Source organism: Arabidopsis lyrata (genome assembly GCF_000004255.2).
Source record: "Arabidopsis lyrata subsp. lyrata unplaced genomic scaffold ARALYscaffold_1, whole genome shotgun sequence".
NCBI classification, from domain to species: Eukaryota; Viridiplantae; Streptophyta; class Magnoliopsida; order Brassicales; family Brassicaceae; genus Arabidopsis; species Arabidopsis lyrata.
The window spans coordinates 2,961,395-2,979,113 of NW_003302555.1; the positions used below are offsets into that span (position 1 = coordinate 2,961,395).

General features: G+C 37.4%; 4 protein-coding genes across 8 annotated transcripts; 1 reads left to right on the top strand and 3 right to left on the bottom strand.

The window, feature by feature from the left end:
- The first annotated feature begins 363 nt into the window (after positions 1-363).
- LOC9325741 (serine/threonine-protein phosphatase 6 regulatory subunit 3) lies at positions 364-6,907 on the top strand. Its single transcript, XM_002889631.2, has 19 exons — positions 364-836; positions 1,306-1,409; positions 1,587-1,673; positions 1,797-1,872; positions 1,999-2,073; positions 2,211-2,264; positions 2,732-2,791; positions 2,876-2,992; positions 3,155-3,249; positions 3,348-3,556; positions 3,939-4,036; positions 4,162-4,265; positions 4,353-4,521; positions 4,682-4,804; positions 4,983-5,065; positions 5,343-5,475; positions 5,563-5,592; positions 5,739-5,809; positions 5,985-6,907. Exons 1-19 carry the CDS (start codon positions 798-800, stop codon positions 6,673-6,675), a joined length of 2,418 nt encoding a protein of 805 aa, XP_002889677.1. The 5' UTR covers positions 364-797; the 3' UTR covers positions 6,676-6,907.
- An 88-nt stretch (positions 6,908-6,995) lies between these two features.
- LOC110224675 (GATA transcription factor 10-like) lies at positions 6,996-9,103 on the bottom strand. 4 transcript variants are annotated; one of them, XM_021011200.1, is made up of 3 exons: positions 8,954-9,103; positions 8,119-8,395; positions 6,996-7,897 (listed from the first exon to the last, which is right to left on the bottom strand). In XM_021011200.1, the coding sequence occupies exons 2-3, from the start codon at positions 8,380-8,382 to the stop codon at positions 7,286-7,288; spliced, it is 876 nt and encodes a 291-aa protein (XP_020866859.1). In that variant the 5' UTR covers positions 8,383-8,395; positions 8,954-9,103; the 3' UTR covers positions 6,996-7,285. The 4 variants fall into 4 exon arrangements, with proteins under 4 accessions (XP_020866859.1, XP_020866857.1, XP_020866856.1 ...); XM_021011198.1 differs by having other exon boundaries at positions 8,119-8,392; positions 8,892-9,102; XM_021011197.1 differs by having other exon boundaries at positions 8,892-9,100.
- Positions 9,104-9,647: 544 nt separating this feature from the next.
- LOC9325742 (GATA transcription factor 11) lies at positions 9,648-11,845 on the bottom strand. Its single transcript, XM_021011196.1, has 3 exons — positions 11,527-11,845; positions 10,914-11,186; positions 9,648-10,638 (listed from the first exon to the last, which is right to left on the bottom strand). Exons 2-3 carry the CDS (start codon positions 11,169-11,171, stop codon positions 9,985-9,987), a joined length of 912 nt encoding a protein of 303 aa, XP_020866855.1. The 5' UTR covers positions 11,172-11,186; positions 11,527-11,845; the 3' UTR covers positions 9,648-9,984.
- Positions 11,846-13,045: 1,200 nt separating this feature from the next.
- On the bottom strand, positions 13,046-17,149 carry LOC9328491 (protein-tyrosine sulfotransferase). 2 transcript variants are annotated; one of them, XM_021014391.1, is made up of 13 exons: positions 16,831-17,149; positions 16,502-16,575; positions 16,233-16,404; positions 16,068-16,139; positions 15,484-15,769; positions 15,220-15,360; positions 15,035-15,139; positions 14,798-14,942; positions 14,015-14,064; positions 13,885-13,935; positions 13,688-13,807; positions 13,465-13,599; positions 13,046-13,381 (listed from the first exon to the last, which is right to left on the bottom strand). In XM_021014391.1, the coding sequence occupies exons 2-13, from the start codon at positions 16,554-16,556 to the stop codon at positions 13,211-13,213; spliced, it is 1,503 nt and encodes a 500-aa protein (XP_020870050.1). In that variant the 5' UTR covers positions 16,557-16,575; positions 16,831-17,149; the 3' UTR covers positions 13,046-13,210. The 2 variants fall into 2 exon arrangements, with proteins under 2 accessions (XP_020870050.1, XP_020870049.1); XM_021014390.1 differs by having other exon boundaries at positions 16,502-16,578; positions 16,831-17,148.
- Positions 17,150-17,719: the final 570 nt, after the last annotated feature.

Consider the following 17,719-nt stretch of genomic DNA (forward strand, 5'->3'; position numbering starts at 1 on the left):
GTCAATGGGGTTTTGTAAGTGTGAAAAAAAACTATTTACGGAGTTCACTCAAATATTTGTTGTTTGACACTTCACACTTCAACCAATTTTTGTCTTTATAGGCTTGATTCTACATCAATCATTTGCATTCTTTTTTATCCACAAAATTGATTTGGTTATTATTCATCATCCGTTGTAAATTTGTGAAACAATTTTCGCCAACTATTTTTATTCCGCAAAACAGCTGACTTTATTTAAATTAATGTGATCTTTTTCACAAATTCACAAGTCACCTGCTGCTGGTGACGCAATTATCCATGTCTCTGTTACCATATCTCATGATCATAAATTGGAGTAACCATAAAGATGACATAGTGTTACTATCATCACCATCGTCATAATAATCATCAGACAACGACGAAGAAAAATCTTAAGTCTACTTTTATTAGACACACCAATCTGTGAAAATGGCGATTTAATTAATAATAATACGCTAAACTTTTTCTTAATCAATCAAAGAAACAAAAGAAAAACAATAAGACCACTTTTTACTTTTCCTCTTCTTTATGCAAAATTTGGACCTCGAATTTTCAAAAATTTCGACCTCCGATCTCCATCTCTCTCTTCTCTGCTTCCATCATCTTAGGATCTCTCAATTTCTTTCTTCACTGATCGATTAGGGTTTTCGAGCTGAAATCGTTAATCCTCCACCGCGAAGAAGCGACTACCTACTAGGTTTCTTCTAGGTTTTTGGCGGATCTAGCCAAGTTCTCCTTCTTTTTTTGTTTTTTTTCCAGCTCCACTCCTCCCTCGCCACCATGTTTTGGAAGCTCACATCTCTCTCTGCATCATCTCCTGTGAGTTGAATTTTTAGATGTCCTGTTTTATGGTTTGCTTATTAAGGAGCTGGAACGGTTCTCTGTTTGCGTTTATCTTTTGTCTACAGAAACTTGTATGCTTTAGAAGTAGATTAGACGTCACTGGATGGTTTCACGGACAAAATTAGTGGAGTTTCTATCCGCTGCTCTGCTTATTCATATAATTTTTGTCAAAGAGTTTTGGATTTGCTAGATTTCAATTCTCTGAATTATTGATTGTCTTTGAGTCGTGAATTGTGTATGTGTACCATTTTCTGCTTTAATTTTTGTTTCGTGGTTTGATTTCATATGCGTTCTACTGAAATCAGTCTAAATATAATTATCAAACCTAGCATAAGACTTGTTATACTTCTTTGAGTATGTTGTTGTCAATATCACTTGCCGCCAGGTAATGGAGATTTGGAATTGTTCATGTATTGATGTTCTTTTCCTCTTGTTATGAACATAGGTGGAGACAATATTAGACAAAGAAAATTTCACCTTGGAAGAGCTTCTTGATGAGGAAGAGATTATTCAAGAATGCAAGGCTTTGAATAGCCGGCTCATAAACTTGTAAGCTTTTTATAATTGGCTTATTTTCCTCATAATCCGTTTCATAGAACCCGATAAACCCTATGGTGGATGTCGAATCCTATGTCTTCTGTATCTGTGGGAGTTTTAGTTAAGGAGTCCCATTTTTCATCCGTATTTTCTTGGATAAATTTATTGATTGGGTTTTAATGTTTGCAGTCTAAGGGAGAAAGCTCAAGTGGAGCAATTATTGCGGTACATTGTTGAAGAACCTCCACAGGATGCTGATAGTAAACGTGCTTTCAAGTAATATGCTACCTTGAATTTTCTGGAATTACCTTGTTCCTTCCTTTTCTTTTATTCACTTTTATTTTGAATGGTTCTGGATTTGTTTTCTCTCTAGCTAATAATAGATTCTTTTTCTTTTAGGTTTCCATTCATCTCTTGTGAAATATTTACATGTGAAATTGATGTTATTCTAAAAACTTTGGTGGAGGACGAAGAGGTATTTTTCATTCATCATACTACCTTTTCCTCAAATAACAGTTCATACTTTTCACTTTTCTTTGCATCTGGATTATGTTTTATTGTTACCCTAGACCTCATTTGCTCGTATAATTTTACCTTGCAGCTGATGGACTTGCTTTTTTCCTTTCTGGAACCAAATCGTCCTCATAGTGCATTGCTGGCAGGCTATTTCAGCAAGGTACTCTCTCTTACGATACATAAGTTTGCGTATTAACCAACTTCCTGTAGTTTTTCTTTTGTTTTGTTTGTACCCGTACATATGACTTCATTTCAAGGCTCCGAGAAGTGACTCTTACTTCTCTCTGTTTGGTATAGGTTGTCATTTGCCTTATGATCAGAAAAACTGCAGCGCTTATGAATTATGTAAAAGTAAGTAATAACATATAGACGGATGGTAACCTTCTTCTTCTCTTTTTCCCTTGTTTGCGTGAGGTTCTGCAATTGGATTTTGGTTTAGTTGTTTAAATATATAGTTCTTACAAATCTGGGTCGATATGCAGGCTGAAATATAACTAGCTGGAAATTTAGATAATAATTTTTAAAAAAATATATATTATGGAAATTATATGAACTGATTAGAATTATGCAGGAGTACTGTAGAGTACGTCTTATTTTCTGCTAACTGTGCTATTCAGAATTGTTATTACTTTCCATTTTCGCAAGCCAGATGTCTGTCTATTTAGTAAATTGTTACAAGATGAGACTGACATGACTGTATACTTCAATTGCTGGCAATTATATTGATGTGACAGACATTTATTGAATTTTTTATTATTATTTTGCGTTGAAGAACCTACTGTGGCTACAGTTCTCAAAGTAACTTTTGATGATCACAGGGGCATCAAAATGTTTTCTGCCAGTTGGTTGATTTGATTGGGATAACATCCATCATGGAGGTAATTGGTTTGTCTTAGACTCAGTGCAACTTGGTGTGGTTTCAGAGGTCATTTTTGCTATGATATTTATGCGACATTTTCTAGGTTTTGGTTCGCTTGGTTGGGGCTGATGACCATGTCTATCCCAACTTTCTGGATGTGATGCAATGGTTGGCTGATAGCAATTTACTTGAAATGATCGTGGACAAACTCAAACCATCTGTAAGTGGTAAAGCTTTTCTATAATCATCCCAAAGACAAGAGGCTCTTGTTTTTCTCTTTGATGCTTGTAGGTAGTGTAAATCTAGGATATCTGGTTTGATATTACTAGTTTCTTCTATCATCTTCATTCTGATCTGTTTCTTGCATTACAACTTGTATCAGAGTCCTCCAGAGGTTCAGGCAAATGCTGCAGAAACATTATGTGCAATTTCTCGGAATGCACCATCAGCTTTAGCTACGCAGCTCTCTAGCCCTGGGTTTGTAATCTTTTCTTCCATGATGGATTCCTAAAGCTTTGGTAGATTGATACAGAAGTGTTTCACATGGCAGCACAACTTTTTCCCTGTTTTTGCAGCTATGTTGCAAAGATATTTGGTCATGCTCTTGAAGACTCGCATTCAAAATCCAGTCTAGTTCATTCACTTTCAGTATGCACCTCTCTGCTGGATCCGAGGAGATCTGCTGTTTCATCTTCTATGTTCAATTCTTATAGAGGTCAACATATGTTCGAGTCTCCTGTCCCAGTTTCCCCGGAAACTATTGGTGCCATGCTGCCCAAACTCAGTAAGTTGGATCCTATGATGTACTATCGTCACATGACCATCAAGATTATTATTTTTCTGGCTTTTTTTATTTGTTGCATGCACATAATCTAAGTGTGCACATGGGCAATAGTCAACCCTTTTCGTATGTAATATTACTTTCCATTTGCGAGGACACCTAGCGTATTTAGCATCTATCTGCACGTTCTGTTTGATCTTCCCTGCTCTCTATTTGGTCTGTTCTACTTTGGTCTATATTGATAAATTGAAACTGGTTTTACATAACTCTGGAATGCTTACGTAGCACTTCTTGGATATGTATGATACTGTTTCATACAAGTTTTTCAATCAGGGTTTATGTATTCAATGGTCCTCAGTAATATATATATTTTTTTTCTCTGCAGATGACTTGCTTATGCTTCTCACTGTCGCATCCGACAGCACAGTATTGCCTACAACATATGGTGAACTGAGGCCTCCTCTCGGAAAGCATCGTCTAAAGGTCAGGTCCAAACATTTGAGCATTTATGGAAGATATTATAGTTTTTAGGACATCAACAGTGCTTTTAATATATGTAAAATCTCTATACTTAATTAGACTCAGTTATCCTATTTTCTTTGTTTCAGATTGTGGAGTTCATTGCAGTTTTGTTGAAAACTGGAAGTGAAGCTGCACAAAAGGAATTAGTTAGTTCAGGAACAATCAAAAGAACCCTTGATCTGTTTTTCGAGTAGGTTTTGCTAAACTTCAAATGTTGTGATCTCCATGTGCTATTTCTATAAGATCTTTAAAAATCAAATACTGTCGACATGTGAAGGTACCCGTACAATAATGCTCTGCATCATCAAGTGGAGAGTATAATACTTTCTTGTTTGGAAAACAAGAGCGATTTGATGGTTAACCATATTCTTCGAGACTGCGATCTGATTGGCAAATTCCTCTCGTCAGACCGGGACTCAAACCTCTCAGTCTCAGGTGATAGCCAGGTATACCATTTGCTATGTTCACAAATGTTTTAACTGATCATCAGTATATGAAAGTGTCATCTTAATGCAGCTCCAAGTTAGCTCCAATAACTCATTGCTCCAATGTTCATGAGCTAAACGAATATTCTCTGGCATTTTCTTTTTCTTTTGTGTGAGGTAGCCCACTGTAGCTGCCTCCGGGAAAACCCCCCCTCGCGTCGGGTATGTTGGGCATATCACAAGAATATCAAATAAAATTGGTCAGTTGAGTAACAGCAATGGCCAGATAAAGGCATACCTTCAGGTTGGTATAAAAATTATACTATCTTGTGCCGTGTTGTTTTTCTTCTGCCGCTTTTTTGTCACTTTACACGCATAAAGAATGTTAAACCATTAGTTAAGTCTTGTGATGAGTGGTCCTAGCACTCTCTCGGAAACTATTATGTTTGCTGACTGTGCTCTGTTCATTCCCAAATCTTTAGGAAAACAGCGAATGGAATGAGTGGCAAGGTAGTGTTCTGCAGGAGCGCAACACGGTTGAAAATGTCAACAGATGGGGATGTGGGTATGTTAACCTCTACTCAACAATCATCTATAAACTTTTAATTGGTCAGTCTGCTACATCATGCTGATTATGGAATTAAAAAATTCATGTGTGATCCTTGTTCCTCTTGGCCAAAAACCCTCAAAGATGATTCTGCATTGATGACTGATGGTATCATAGTCAAATAATATTTCTTCTCATGATGAGACCACTCAGTTAATGCATCATGTCCTGGGTTTTGGATTTTATCTTCACTCTTCTTGGTTATAAAAATTCCTATACTCACTGTTACATGTAGGCGCCCGACTACCCTACAAGATAGGACAAGAGATAGCGATGAGGAAGACAGGGATTACGATGTTGCAGCTCTGGCCAATAACTTAAGCCAAGCATTTAGATACAAAATCTATGGAAACGATGACAATGAAGAGGTATGTTCTCATATTAGTGCTTTTTTCTTCATTTATGAATGATTTCCTGGGTACTGAATTTATCTGTCTTTATATTTCTCTGGTCAGGACCAAAATGCCCTGGATAGAGACGATGATGTAAGTCTTGCAAACATTCTCTTCCCCCCTTTTTTTGAAAAAATCAAGAAAACTATCGACATCTTTTATCACACTATGATACATATGGGGGATGTACGCTAATAACAGTTTGCTATTGAAAATTGGAATGTGTTCATACTATACAGGATGTTTACTTCGACGATGAATCCGCTGAAGTAGTAATTTCATCCTTAAGACTTGGGGATGACCAAGGAAGGTGAGTTTATCTTTTATTTTTCTACTGATACTGGTGTCCTCATGTCCTTGCTTTAACCTCCAGTTACTGTAATTTGGTGATAGGATTATGTCATCTCTCTTGACCAAAAAACGAATGATGACATCTCTCAAAAATTCAAAATAATGACTTAAATCTTTTTGGTACTTTGCCGCAGCTTGTTTACAAATTCGAATTGGTTCACATTCCAAGACGATAGATTCGGCAGCACACCCTCTGACACAGCGGGTTCGAAGACGTTAGAGGACGTGGAATTGAATAAAACCTTTAATGCCAACACTAGCAGTAGTGACGATGATGAGGTTGTGGTTGGAGAAGAAGACGATGATCTAACTGGAAACCCAAAAGACAACGCGTTGAACACAACTGAAACCAACTTCCAAATGGAGAGTCCACTAGATTTCTTCGACTTCAACACCTCAGAGAAAGCTGAAGAAGCTTTTGCTGAACAGCCACCCGAATGGGTCGGGTGGGGAGAACCTTCTGATATGCAAGCGAGTGGCACCGGTGGTCTGAACCCATTTATTGATGATGATGATGATGACAGCAAGAACATAATGAACCTCGACATATCAATGCCTGAGGTCAAAACCGAACCCATGATTCCAAACGGGTCAGAAAGATCATTATTTGATAAGGACGTGGAGTTTGTGGGAGTGGAAGCAGAAGGGACAGAGAAGGCGATGGAGCAAGCGATGAAAGAAGGGATAGTAGGGGAAGCTGGAGCAATGAAGAAGAACAAGGAGATGGCTGAGGACCCAAAGGCGGAGGAAAGTTCAGGGGGAGTGAAAGAGTTCAACGATAATAACTACTGGAAAGTGGATCAAGAAGTTGGAGTTTTGGAGTGAAAAAGTCAGTACCTTGTACAGTGTCATTTTGTGTGAGAGTATGATACAAAACTTGTTTTTAGTTGAAATTTGGTGGCATGTATCTTTTTCTCTTTTATCATTAGGCTTCTGTTGTTGTCAGCTAGAGGAAGTTGTCTGTGCTTATTTTACTTCGCCTACCACGAAGTTGTCCGTCTTTAAGGTATATTTGGACTCTTTTGCAGTTTAATTTCGTTTGACAAACATCAAACCATATATTAAGCCTAAAGTGCGAATATCAATGAATGAATTTGAAGTTATTCACTTCGTTTGAGCTAATGCAAGATAATAAGACAGACGAAAACTAGAAGATTATGGGATTGAAGTAAAAAAGAATAGGATTATTTCAAAGAACTAAAAAAAATAAAAAGAAGCAAACATTGGCTTCGCAAAAAAGAGAGAGATATAAGATAAAAACACATAATCAAACAACAATATTTAATATACCTAACTTCAACTAAACCCCTAAACTCTCTTCATCAGATTTGAAAACAGTCACTAACCCCTACTTTTATACCATATTCTTCCTTCACTTGAGTTCCCATTTCTGCGGATAAGAGACCAAACTTAAAACTGCTTTACCCTCTTGTCCTTATGCTCCGGATATCACTGCCCGAATCATGCTGGTATCAAACTGTTGGTCGTCCTTCCTTCTCATCTCAATGATCTTCTTGTGTGAGTTTGAATGCACCGATGGGATGAAGGTCGGGCTTGAGGCTGGTCGGTATTCTGGAACTAGACGACCAGATTTGAACCGGACCCCGCAAGCGTTGCAGAGGGTCTTCGGTCCACAGGGTCCTTCCCTCCACTGCGGGGTCTTGCTTGTCTCACAATGAGTGCATTTCCGGACTATCCCATCCGAGTTACTTGCCTCAAAACTGGAAGACACCGTGTGGGTGATCAGGTGAATCTTGTGTTTCTTCTTGGCATGTTGCTCAGAATAATAGTAACTTTCGGCTTCTGATTCGCCCGGAGTTGACTTATCAGGGTTTCTGGGCTCAAAGGGGAAAAGGTAGCTAAGTCTCAGTGTTGTGGGGCGTTTGCGCTTGGTTCTCATGCCTTTCACAGGGAAAGCCAATCTCTCAAGAACTGACACTGGACCTAAAGACTGAAATAGCTTTGAAACATTGATTCCAGGAGGCGCTGAAGATTGGCGGAAAGTGCTGTTGATGCCAGACAAGGCTTGAGAAGAACAGAACTGTTTCTGCACCCAGGAAACCAAACAAAGCAGATGAATTGAAAGTCCTGAAATAAATGAATGACTCAGCTATACCCTCTACATGAATGATGGTATAAACACAGCTGAAAGTGAAAGATTGACATCACTCAAATTATATGCAGACAATTTGAGATTAAATAGATGATTTACTCTATCTAATTGGGTAAAAATGTATCAAGTAAGTGATAAAAAAACAAAAAACTCACCATGTTCTTGCGAATGCCCACACGAGCGCCCGCGCCCTTGTCCTTGCGAATGGCAAAAGAGGTGAGCTCAGAAGGCAAAGCAGGGAACATATCCATGGGAGGAGGCTCAAGGTCTTGAAACCTGGCAACCCAATCTCCCTCAAGATTGGTGGAATCGATGTCTTCAAGTGGGCAATCAAGGTGATTGGTGAGACCATCAAAGAAATCACCAGAGAGAAGTCCTTTGAAGTGCTCCTCAGCTTCAGCTTCAGGTAACCAATTCATGCTATGCTGTCTACTGAAACCAAAAAAAGGTAAAGAGATTTGAAAATGAGACGTAAAATTCACCAAAAGAGAAACTCATATATATGCAGGATTCAAAAACAGCTCCATGTCCAGTTAAAAAAACTACAACTTAAAATTCAATTTCGAGGTTTCACAAAAAACCCTGACACAGACTTGAGTCATCATAATACTAAAGCAATGTCAAAGCGACAAACAAAGAGCAAAATTCCCCAACACATAACAAAGACGACAGTCTAAGGTAACAAAGATTGAAACAATTCCTTCCAAGAATTTATAACCACAGAGATAAGTGTCGGTCACAAGTTTTCCCACACCAACAAACATAGCAACCAAATAAAAACCCAGATAACAAATTTTCATTCCTACATTATTCGAAACACGCGAAAAATAAGGCAAACGTAACACAGGAAAATGCAACACTAGACCCACAAAAACAAAAAAGCTCTCCACCTAAAGAGAGAGAGAGAGAGAGATAGAGACGCGCGAACCTTGTAATATATAATTTGAGTACACAGAGAGAAAGTGAGAGAGTGAGAGTGTGTGGTGGTACGATGACGAATTGGAGTTGGTCTCAAATTGGGGATTTAGGGATTGAGCAGGTTCGTTCGAATTTGGGAGAGAAAGGTAGATGGATGTCTCGTCGTCATTTCATTCGTTTCAAATTAAATTAAATACGAGTAATAAATAATGCATACTACTATTACCATATGAAAATTAACTGCATATATTAAATAAGGTAAGTAAAATGCAAAAAAAAAAATATTAGTCAAATATTTTATCTGAATGGTTGAACTTGAACAGATGGGGATGTTAAATTCTGCTTACCAATCAAATCTACTAGTAAGGGCTATTTAAATGGTCAGTCAGTCTGCTACACATCATATGCTGATTATGGATGTAAAAATTCATCTTAAAAGATGATTCCGCATTGATGACTGATGATGGTAACGTAGTCAAATTATATTAGAAGACCACTCAGTGAATGCATCTTGAGCTGGTCCTGGGTCTTTGGATTTCATCTTCACTCTTCTTGGTTATAAAAACACTGTTACATGTAGCCATGAGGAAGACAGGGATTACCAACTTGTCCTGTCCGTCTTTAAGCTACATTTAAAGTCTTTTGCACTTCAGTTTTCCATCTGTTGAACATCAATCATCTCTAAGCAGCCTCAAGGGCCAACATCCATGACTGAATTTGAACTTATTCACTACTTTCTCTAGCTTTTTTTTTTTAAGAACAGATGAAAAAAAAGAGAAGATTATGGCATTGAAGAATAAAAAGAATAGGGTTACTTGAAAGATCGAAAAAAAAATAAAAAAAATAGAGCAAACATTGGCTTTCACCTGTTTCCTCTCATACACAGATGTCAGCCAAACATCTTCTTCTGCAAACATAATGCTCGCAAATTGAGAGAGAGAGATAAGATAAAAACACATAATGAAACAACAATATTTAATATCCCTAACTTCAACTAAACCCCTAAGCTCTCTTCATCAGATTTTAACCCCTACTTTTATACCATCTTCTTCCTCCACTTGAGTTCCCATTTCTGCGGATCAGAGACCAAACTTAAAACTGCTTTACCCTCTGGATATCACTGCCCGAATCATGCTGGTATCAAACTGTTCGTCGTCCTTCCTTCTCATTTCAACGATCTTCCTGTGTGAGTTTGAATGCACTGATGGGATGAAGGTCGGACTTGAGGCTGGTCGGTATTCTGGAACTAGACGACCAGATCTGAACCGCACCCCGCAAGCGTTGCAGAGGGTCTTTCGTCCTTTGGGTCCTTCCCTCCACTGCGGGGTCTTGGTTGTCTCACAATGAGTGCATTTCCGGACTATCCCATCCGAGTTGCTTGCCTCAGAACTGGAAGACACCGTGCGGGTGGTCAGATGGATCTTGCGTTTCTTCTTGGCATGTTGCTCAGAAGAATAGTAACTCTCGGATTCTGATTCGGCAGGAGTTGACTTCTCGGGCTTTCTGGGTTCAGAGGGGAAAAGGTAGCTAAGTCTCAGTGTTGTGGGGCGTTTGCGCTTGCTTCTCATGCCTTTCACAGGGAAAGCCAATCTCTGAGATCCGGAGTTCTGGGTGGAGAGAGAACCATAACTGTTCTCGAGAACTGACACTGGACTTAAAGACTGAAATAGCTTAGAAACTTTGATATCAGGAGGAGCTGAAGATTGGTGGAGAGTGGTATCAATGCTGGACAAGGCTTCAGAAGAACAGGACTGTTTCTGCACCCACGAAACAAAACAAAGCAGATGGATTAAAATTCAGGAATACATTCAATATGCACCAGCCAAGTGACACGAGATTATTCATAAATGACTCAGCTATAACCTCTACATGAATGCTGCTAATTATGGTTATAAACGCAGTGGGAAGCGAAAGATTGACATCACTCAAATTATATGAGTAAACTAAATAAGCAAGAAAATGTCAGGATTGTTTACTCAAATTGGGTAAACAAGTAAAAAGCAAAAGTGAAAGAAAAAAAGAAAGAACTCACGAAAGCAGGAATCATGTTCCTTTGAATCCCCAGACGACCTCCAGTGGCACAAGAGATGAGCTCAGAAGGCAAACTAGGAAACATATCCATGGGGGGAGGCTCAAGGTCTTGAAACCTGGCAACCCAATCACCCTCAACATTGGTGGAATCGATGTCTTCAAGAGGGCAGTCAAGGTGATTGATGAGATCATCAAAGAAATCACCAGAGAGAAGTCCTTTGAAGTCCTCCTCAGCTTCAGCTTCAGGTAACCTATTCATGCTATACTATATCTACTGTACCCAAAAAAAAAAAGGTAAAGAGATACGACAATGAGTCATCATAATACGAAAGCAATTTCAAAAGGCGAAAAAAAAGGAGCAAATTTCCCCAACACATAACAATGACGACATTCTGAGGTAACAAAGATTGAAACAATTCCTTGTGAGAATTTATAACCACAGAGATAAGTGTCGGTCACAAGTTTTCCCACATACCAACAAAATAAAAACACCCAGCGAACTAATTTCAATCCTACATTATCACGATAATAAGGCAAACGTAACACAGGAAAATGCAACACCAAAAAAAAAAACCTGAAGAGAGAGAGAGAGAGAGAGAGAGAGATGCACGAACCTTGTGATATACACAGAGAGAGAGAGAGAGAGAAAGAGTCGTACGATGACGAATCGGAGTTGGTTGGGGATTTAGGGATTGAGCAGGTTCGAGAGAAAAAAAAAAAAGCGACCGGAGAAACAGAGAGAGAGGAGGGAGAAAGGTAGAGATGGTGTGTGTTTTCAATGTCTCGTCAGTTTCATTCATTTAAAATTTTTAAATAAATAATTATGGAAACTGCTTTTTTACATTTCTTAACTTTAAAGAAAATCCTTAATCAGTTTCTTTGATCTTAACAAACACAGAAATAAAATCTCTATCGACGCGTTTTACTTCAAAAATTTTTTACATATGTAACTCAATAAATATTGTATTAACCGAAGCAATATTTGTAATCCATTCTAATTGAAACGTTGCCCTAATAAACTTGTCGTGCTACTGTAACATCATTACTTCTGCAGTAAATAAAGATATTATTGCCATTAAAGTATTTGAATAAGGTAAGTAAAATGAAGAAAAATATTAGTCAAATATTTATCTGAATGGTTTTAAGGAATATATGTCGGTGTAAGACCAATCATAAAAAGGATAAAAAAGATTTGCCAATTTTAACATGGTAATACTATGTTGACATAACAATTAAAGATGGTAATATATACTTAATGGTCAAAAGAATTAAATATAGAAATGATTGCGTGGAACATATTTAAAAGATAAATAAGAAAAGGCACATGCAAAATCAGGTGACAAAAAAAACCTTGAGGAAGGATGGTTCGTAGATCTCGATCTATAACATTATTATTCATGATATTTAATTTATTTAGCAAACAAATAAGTTGGGGTAACATTTATACTAATAAATAAAAAGAGTCAATGTGAAATGGAGAGATCACCGACGGGATTAAGAGATGAGAACCGAAAAAATATAATAATAATTATGGAGTTTCCTCATGGGAAAGTGGGTCCCTTGCCTAACTCTTTGCTTCCATCTTCCACATGATATGTTCTTTTACTTACTATCCCCTTCAATTATTTTTCTTTCTTTTTTTTTCTTAAATACAAATTTAATATCACAAGATCTTGATATTTCTTCTTATATGATTTTTCAAAAATATTGTCTACACTGCGTCGTTGATAAGAAAACAAATATCATGTGGGGGTATATTTACTGCTTTTGTACAATTTGTTATTCACTTCATTTTTTATAGATTTGTACACACACAATAAATAAATATATATGGATTGTACTTTAAATTGCACTCAGTCAATCGCGTGAAAAATGGTATCAGTCAAATTCAAAACTATAGTGTACTTTGCAAAAAAAGTGAAATCTTATTAACTTTAATTCTTATTGGTTGCTTGCTGTATAAAAAGGTTCTTATAAAATCCTAGTGTTATGAATTTTGACAGCTCACTTTTATCAGTAATCTAAAATCCTTTATAACATATAAGTGTATGCCTATATTTAAAAAAAAAAAAAAAAAAAGCACTCGTTTTTGTGATTTTGCCTGTTTTTTTTTTTTTTAAAAGAAATAAGATAGAAAGGTTTTTACTTGTGACTTTCCCTTTTCACCTGTAAGGAAGCGCAACACCCAAAACTTTTTCTTTTCCACGAAAAGTAGAAAAGAAAATACAGAGAATATTACAAATTGGACCCCAAAAGCTTCTTCAAATTGCTGATTTGGCCCAAATAAAGTGACTAGGATCAAATCTTAACTTTAGAGGTTCTTCTTCTTCTAGCGTTTACAAATAGAAAGAAGAGGAAGATCAATAAAAGCATCAAGGCCACTGGTACGAACTTCCATAGCTTCTCTTCACCCATTTCTCCGAAAGCGCTCTTTAACTCACTCGGCAGATCAACAATGCTTCTCTTAGACTGCAAAGACAGACACATTGTGAATATAATGAAAACAAAAAGAGTTAAGTCTCATATCAGATACAAAAGGCGAAATGACTTACAGTTGATACCAACTTATTCGACACTAATTCATGTTCTTTGGCAAAGATTTCTTTTGCATACTTGTAGAGCTCCACATCGAGGTTGTTAAGTGATTTGATCTGCTGAATGACCTCTTTAGGAACTCTTGTACGTGTCTGTTAGATGCATTGTCAACAGATTTAATTATTTAGGCCTTCTATCATTAACTTTACTGAGTTTGAATCGTGTACAAAATCACTTTACCCCTCTGGTAAAATTTGCTGGAGAAATTCTCTTCAAAGAGTTGACCCGTCTGGTTCCTTGGGACTTCCGTAAATGAGTGATGCAGCCTTCATAGACTTCCATAAGGGTTTTTACCGTCATCTGAAGTGTATCAATGGATATAAAATCACAACAGGTCACAAGTGTTGATAATAAATTGGAAAAGGAAATCTACTTACATTTCCACTCTTAGTTTCTGTGTTATTCAATGCAACTTCAGATGTACCATTCTGCAATATCACAATCAGCAAGAACATTACAATTGACAGTTAAACAAACAAATTATTACCTTCTGCAGCAGGACTTTACCTGAATATTACTCTTATCTGACCCCGATTCTGAAATTGTGACACTTGCTTCTGAAGCATCAAGAAAATAAAGTTGAGAATTTGGTGAGTGCAAGTACAACCATTAGTTATCCTGACTTTAGATAGAGCAAAAGCAATTGAAAGCCTGGGCTGTATGCACATGAACTCTCATATCATCATTCTACTTACTCTAAGAGACCATGATTAACCACCAAAGAAACATTAATAAACCCAGGGACCCAGAAAAACAAGACACAAGTCTCAAACAAAAGAGGGCAAGAGAACCTTTAAAAATGATGTGACAACAAGAAACAAACGATAAAAGACAATCAAACCTTATACGATAATCCCCATATAACAGAACACATAAAGATGAGCAGATGTAAGGAGGGAAACAACAGTGTTCAGAATACAGGAAAATCAAGACTAAGCTCTTGAATGGAAAGATTTATTCGAGTTCTTTCTGTAAGTTTCTCAATTTTTACTTTTTTACTTTTTAGAGAAACTTTTTTTTTTAGATTTTTTAGTTTCTTTACTGAAATAAGAGAAGTAGCTTTCCTAAGTCACTAAAAACAAAATATTAAAAACATTTGAATGAATGATATGATGAGTTTTGGACTTTTAAAAACCAAAACTAAAGTAAAAACCATCCACAGTCAACACCTAAACTTTACACTGTGACTACAGAATGATCACCATTACCATCACTCTAAGTTGCTAGGTTCTCCTCAGACATAACAGCAATAGTATCAAGAAAATTTATAGGTGAGAAACTTGCACCAACCTGATCTAAGGGTTTTGGTTTTCGCAGTTGCATTGGACGGAACCACTTGAGACAGCACTTGAGAACCCACTACATTGGCAAAAAGTGATGCAGATTCCCTGTGCTCCTCTGTCAGTCCAACATACAACATGTTGTCCAGCCTCCTCTGAAAAATCAAAAAAGGCTTATAGAATCTGCTGATTTGAAAAGAAAAATACCAAGACGCAATAATTTATGATGAAGAACAAGTGTTAGTACCTTGGCAACTTGGAGAACAGGCTCACCAAGGCTTTTGAACTTCTGCACACAATGCCGAACCTCATGTGCTTCTGATAAATGGGAGTTATTTGTCAATCCTGCAATCTGTGAAATGAAATGAAAATGCTCTGGAGATCTCTAATCAATAATTTGACAAAGCAAAACAAACAACATGAAAAAAGTACCTGAAATGTCGCTCCATTGTGGATTATGTCATGAGCAGTAGGCGCATCAAGATATTTGTGCAAAGGCATAAGCATCTCCTCCATGTCATATGGGTTATCATCCTCAATGATAACTACGCCCTTAACTTTCCGTGCATCTCGCTAAGAAAGGCCAAGCATGAGTAACAACCTTCAGTCAATAGTTTTATGTGCTCTTATCATGTATGAGCTTAAAGGCCATATATGCATGCAACAAAAGAAGACGATTGGGACTGGTCGACATACCCGAGCAAACAGGTCTTCTCTCATCCATGGAACTAGGTATTTCCATGGCCATATGTCTAGCGTGCTTATTACATTACTCTTGCGTATGCGGCTAGACATCCTTGACGCAGAAGTTAAATTGGGATGCACCAGAAACCTAGCTGCTACCTCTACTGAAAATTCATAAGTGCTTAACACACGCGCAATAGGATCCCGAACTATTGTCATCACCGAAGTTCTCTCCCTCGGAAGCTTTGCCATCAAACTATAATCATCATGTGTGGCCAACAACTTGCACTTTTCCTTCCTGTAAATTTACGAGTCAAAATGATCTTAGCTGTCGGAAGGTAGTAACACCACAGGCAGAATACTAATTTCTTATCATTCTTTCTTAGGTAAAGGAGGCTAGGGGAAAACTGATGCTACAATATTTAAGAAAGGTTAAATATCGAGTCTACTGATCAAATGTATGGCTAAGCTATCTAAAAGTCAGCATATCAACCTGTAAGGCATAATTATCAGCCATCTTCTTGTCTCCACAAGAAAGAGTCTTTGACGTCAAATAAAGACATAAAATTAGTGTGAGAAGAGATGGAAGAAGATACCTTGGATTGAAGTGGAGCTTGTCATAAGATCGAGGACATTCCTCAGAGCTATCATACAACTTCCTCAAGAAACTACAAGAGCACAACACAGAATTAACCACACCGATCAAAAAAAGAATCTTTCAATTCACTCAAAAAAATTTTGGTAAAGGGAAATAAAATCACCAATGAAAATATGTCCTGCCTCCAGTTCGGGGAACATGGAGAAAGAAGAGCAAATCCTGAAGCGAGCGTTTGTCTTTGTTGACATGTTCTTCACGAGAAGAAGAAGAATCAGCCCACCTTTTCACAAGTCTTTCGCAATGACCAAAGTCAAGTTCCGCAAAAGAGCCAATAACTGATATATATATAATTTGCCAATTACAAGAACATCAGAAACAAGTCCAGCTTTTATATCAATGAACAAATCCAGCACAAAACCATTCTCTAAATACCTGAGCCAAGAAGTAATAACCCAAGAGCCAGCCTCCAAATAGGATTCATTTGCATTGTGCCTCAATTCCAAACCCTACTGATTACCAAAACGATTATTTTTTTAAAAAAGGATCAATCTTTATTCGAAACAAACAAAACCCAGAAAGGGAAAAAGACTAGGTCGTCAATCGCTGAGGATGAACAATACGGTTATTAAGTTGTATAAAACAAAAGTGAAAGATTTTGGAGAAGGAGACACAGAGGAAAACAGGGCAAAGGGGACCCAGAAAATCGAAGGAATTGAATAATGAAAGGAACAAAGGAACAAGAGAGAGAAGCAGAGGCCTACGTGTATTGGGAATCGAGATCTCGTGCTCATAAATTCCCTCGATCGCTGTTTTGGGGGCAAAACTCGCTATCTACTAGGTCCTACGAAAACAAGGAAAAGATGTGTGTTTTTTGTGTCATTACATCGATTGGAGGAGGAAGAAGAAGAAGAAGAAGAAGAAGAGAGATTGTGTGCGCTCCCGAGAGAACAGGGTCACGAGATTTTCTCTTGGTTTCTCGAAAATTATCAACTTTCGGAAACGCACACTGAGGAAGACACTAGTGCGAAATTTTGATTGAGCCAAAACGAATCAGAAACAAGTTTTTTTTTTTTATATACTAATTAATTCTTCCGAATCAATCGAGACCAATGCTATTTTTTTTTTTTTTTGATTATGAATGAATGCACTTTCCCTTTTTGATTCGAGTGGGGTTTGACCTGTGCATATTGTACATAATAATGGCTAACTTTCAAATTGTCAAAGAAATATTACTACGTTGCCGTTTACACCAAAAAATAATCCATTTGTGACCTTCACTCACTTTCGACTTTGAACAATGTTTTCATACGTTTGAACAACATTTTGATTCCTTTTGAACATTGAATAACTCGATTCGTTTTTATCGTTGTAATTACCGGTTATCGGAAAGAAAACTGATATCGGTAAACCGTTGGTAGAATCGGTTCCAAAACATGGTAATTTTTTCAAGGTTAATGTTTTGTTCTTCACTTCTTTTGGCCTTTTAGTTGCGTCTTGGACCCTTGGCCTTGTAGTTGCGTCTGGTGGCATTTAAATCACTCTTTGTCGGTAAAAAGACCTCAAGGACGAAACTTATAGGGTCATGGTTATGACTCATTTTCCTCTTGGATTAACACATTAGTGAAGTCTGCATAAGATTGTAGTTTTATT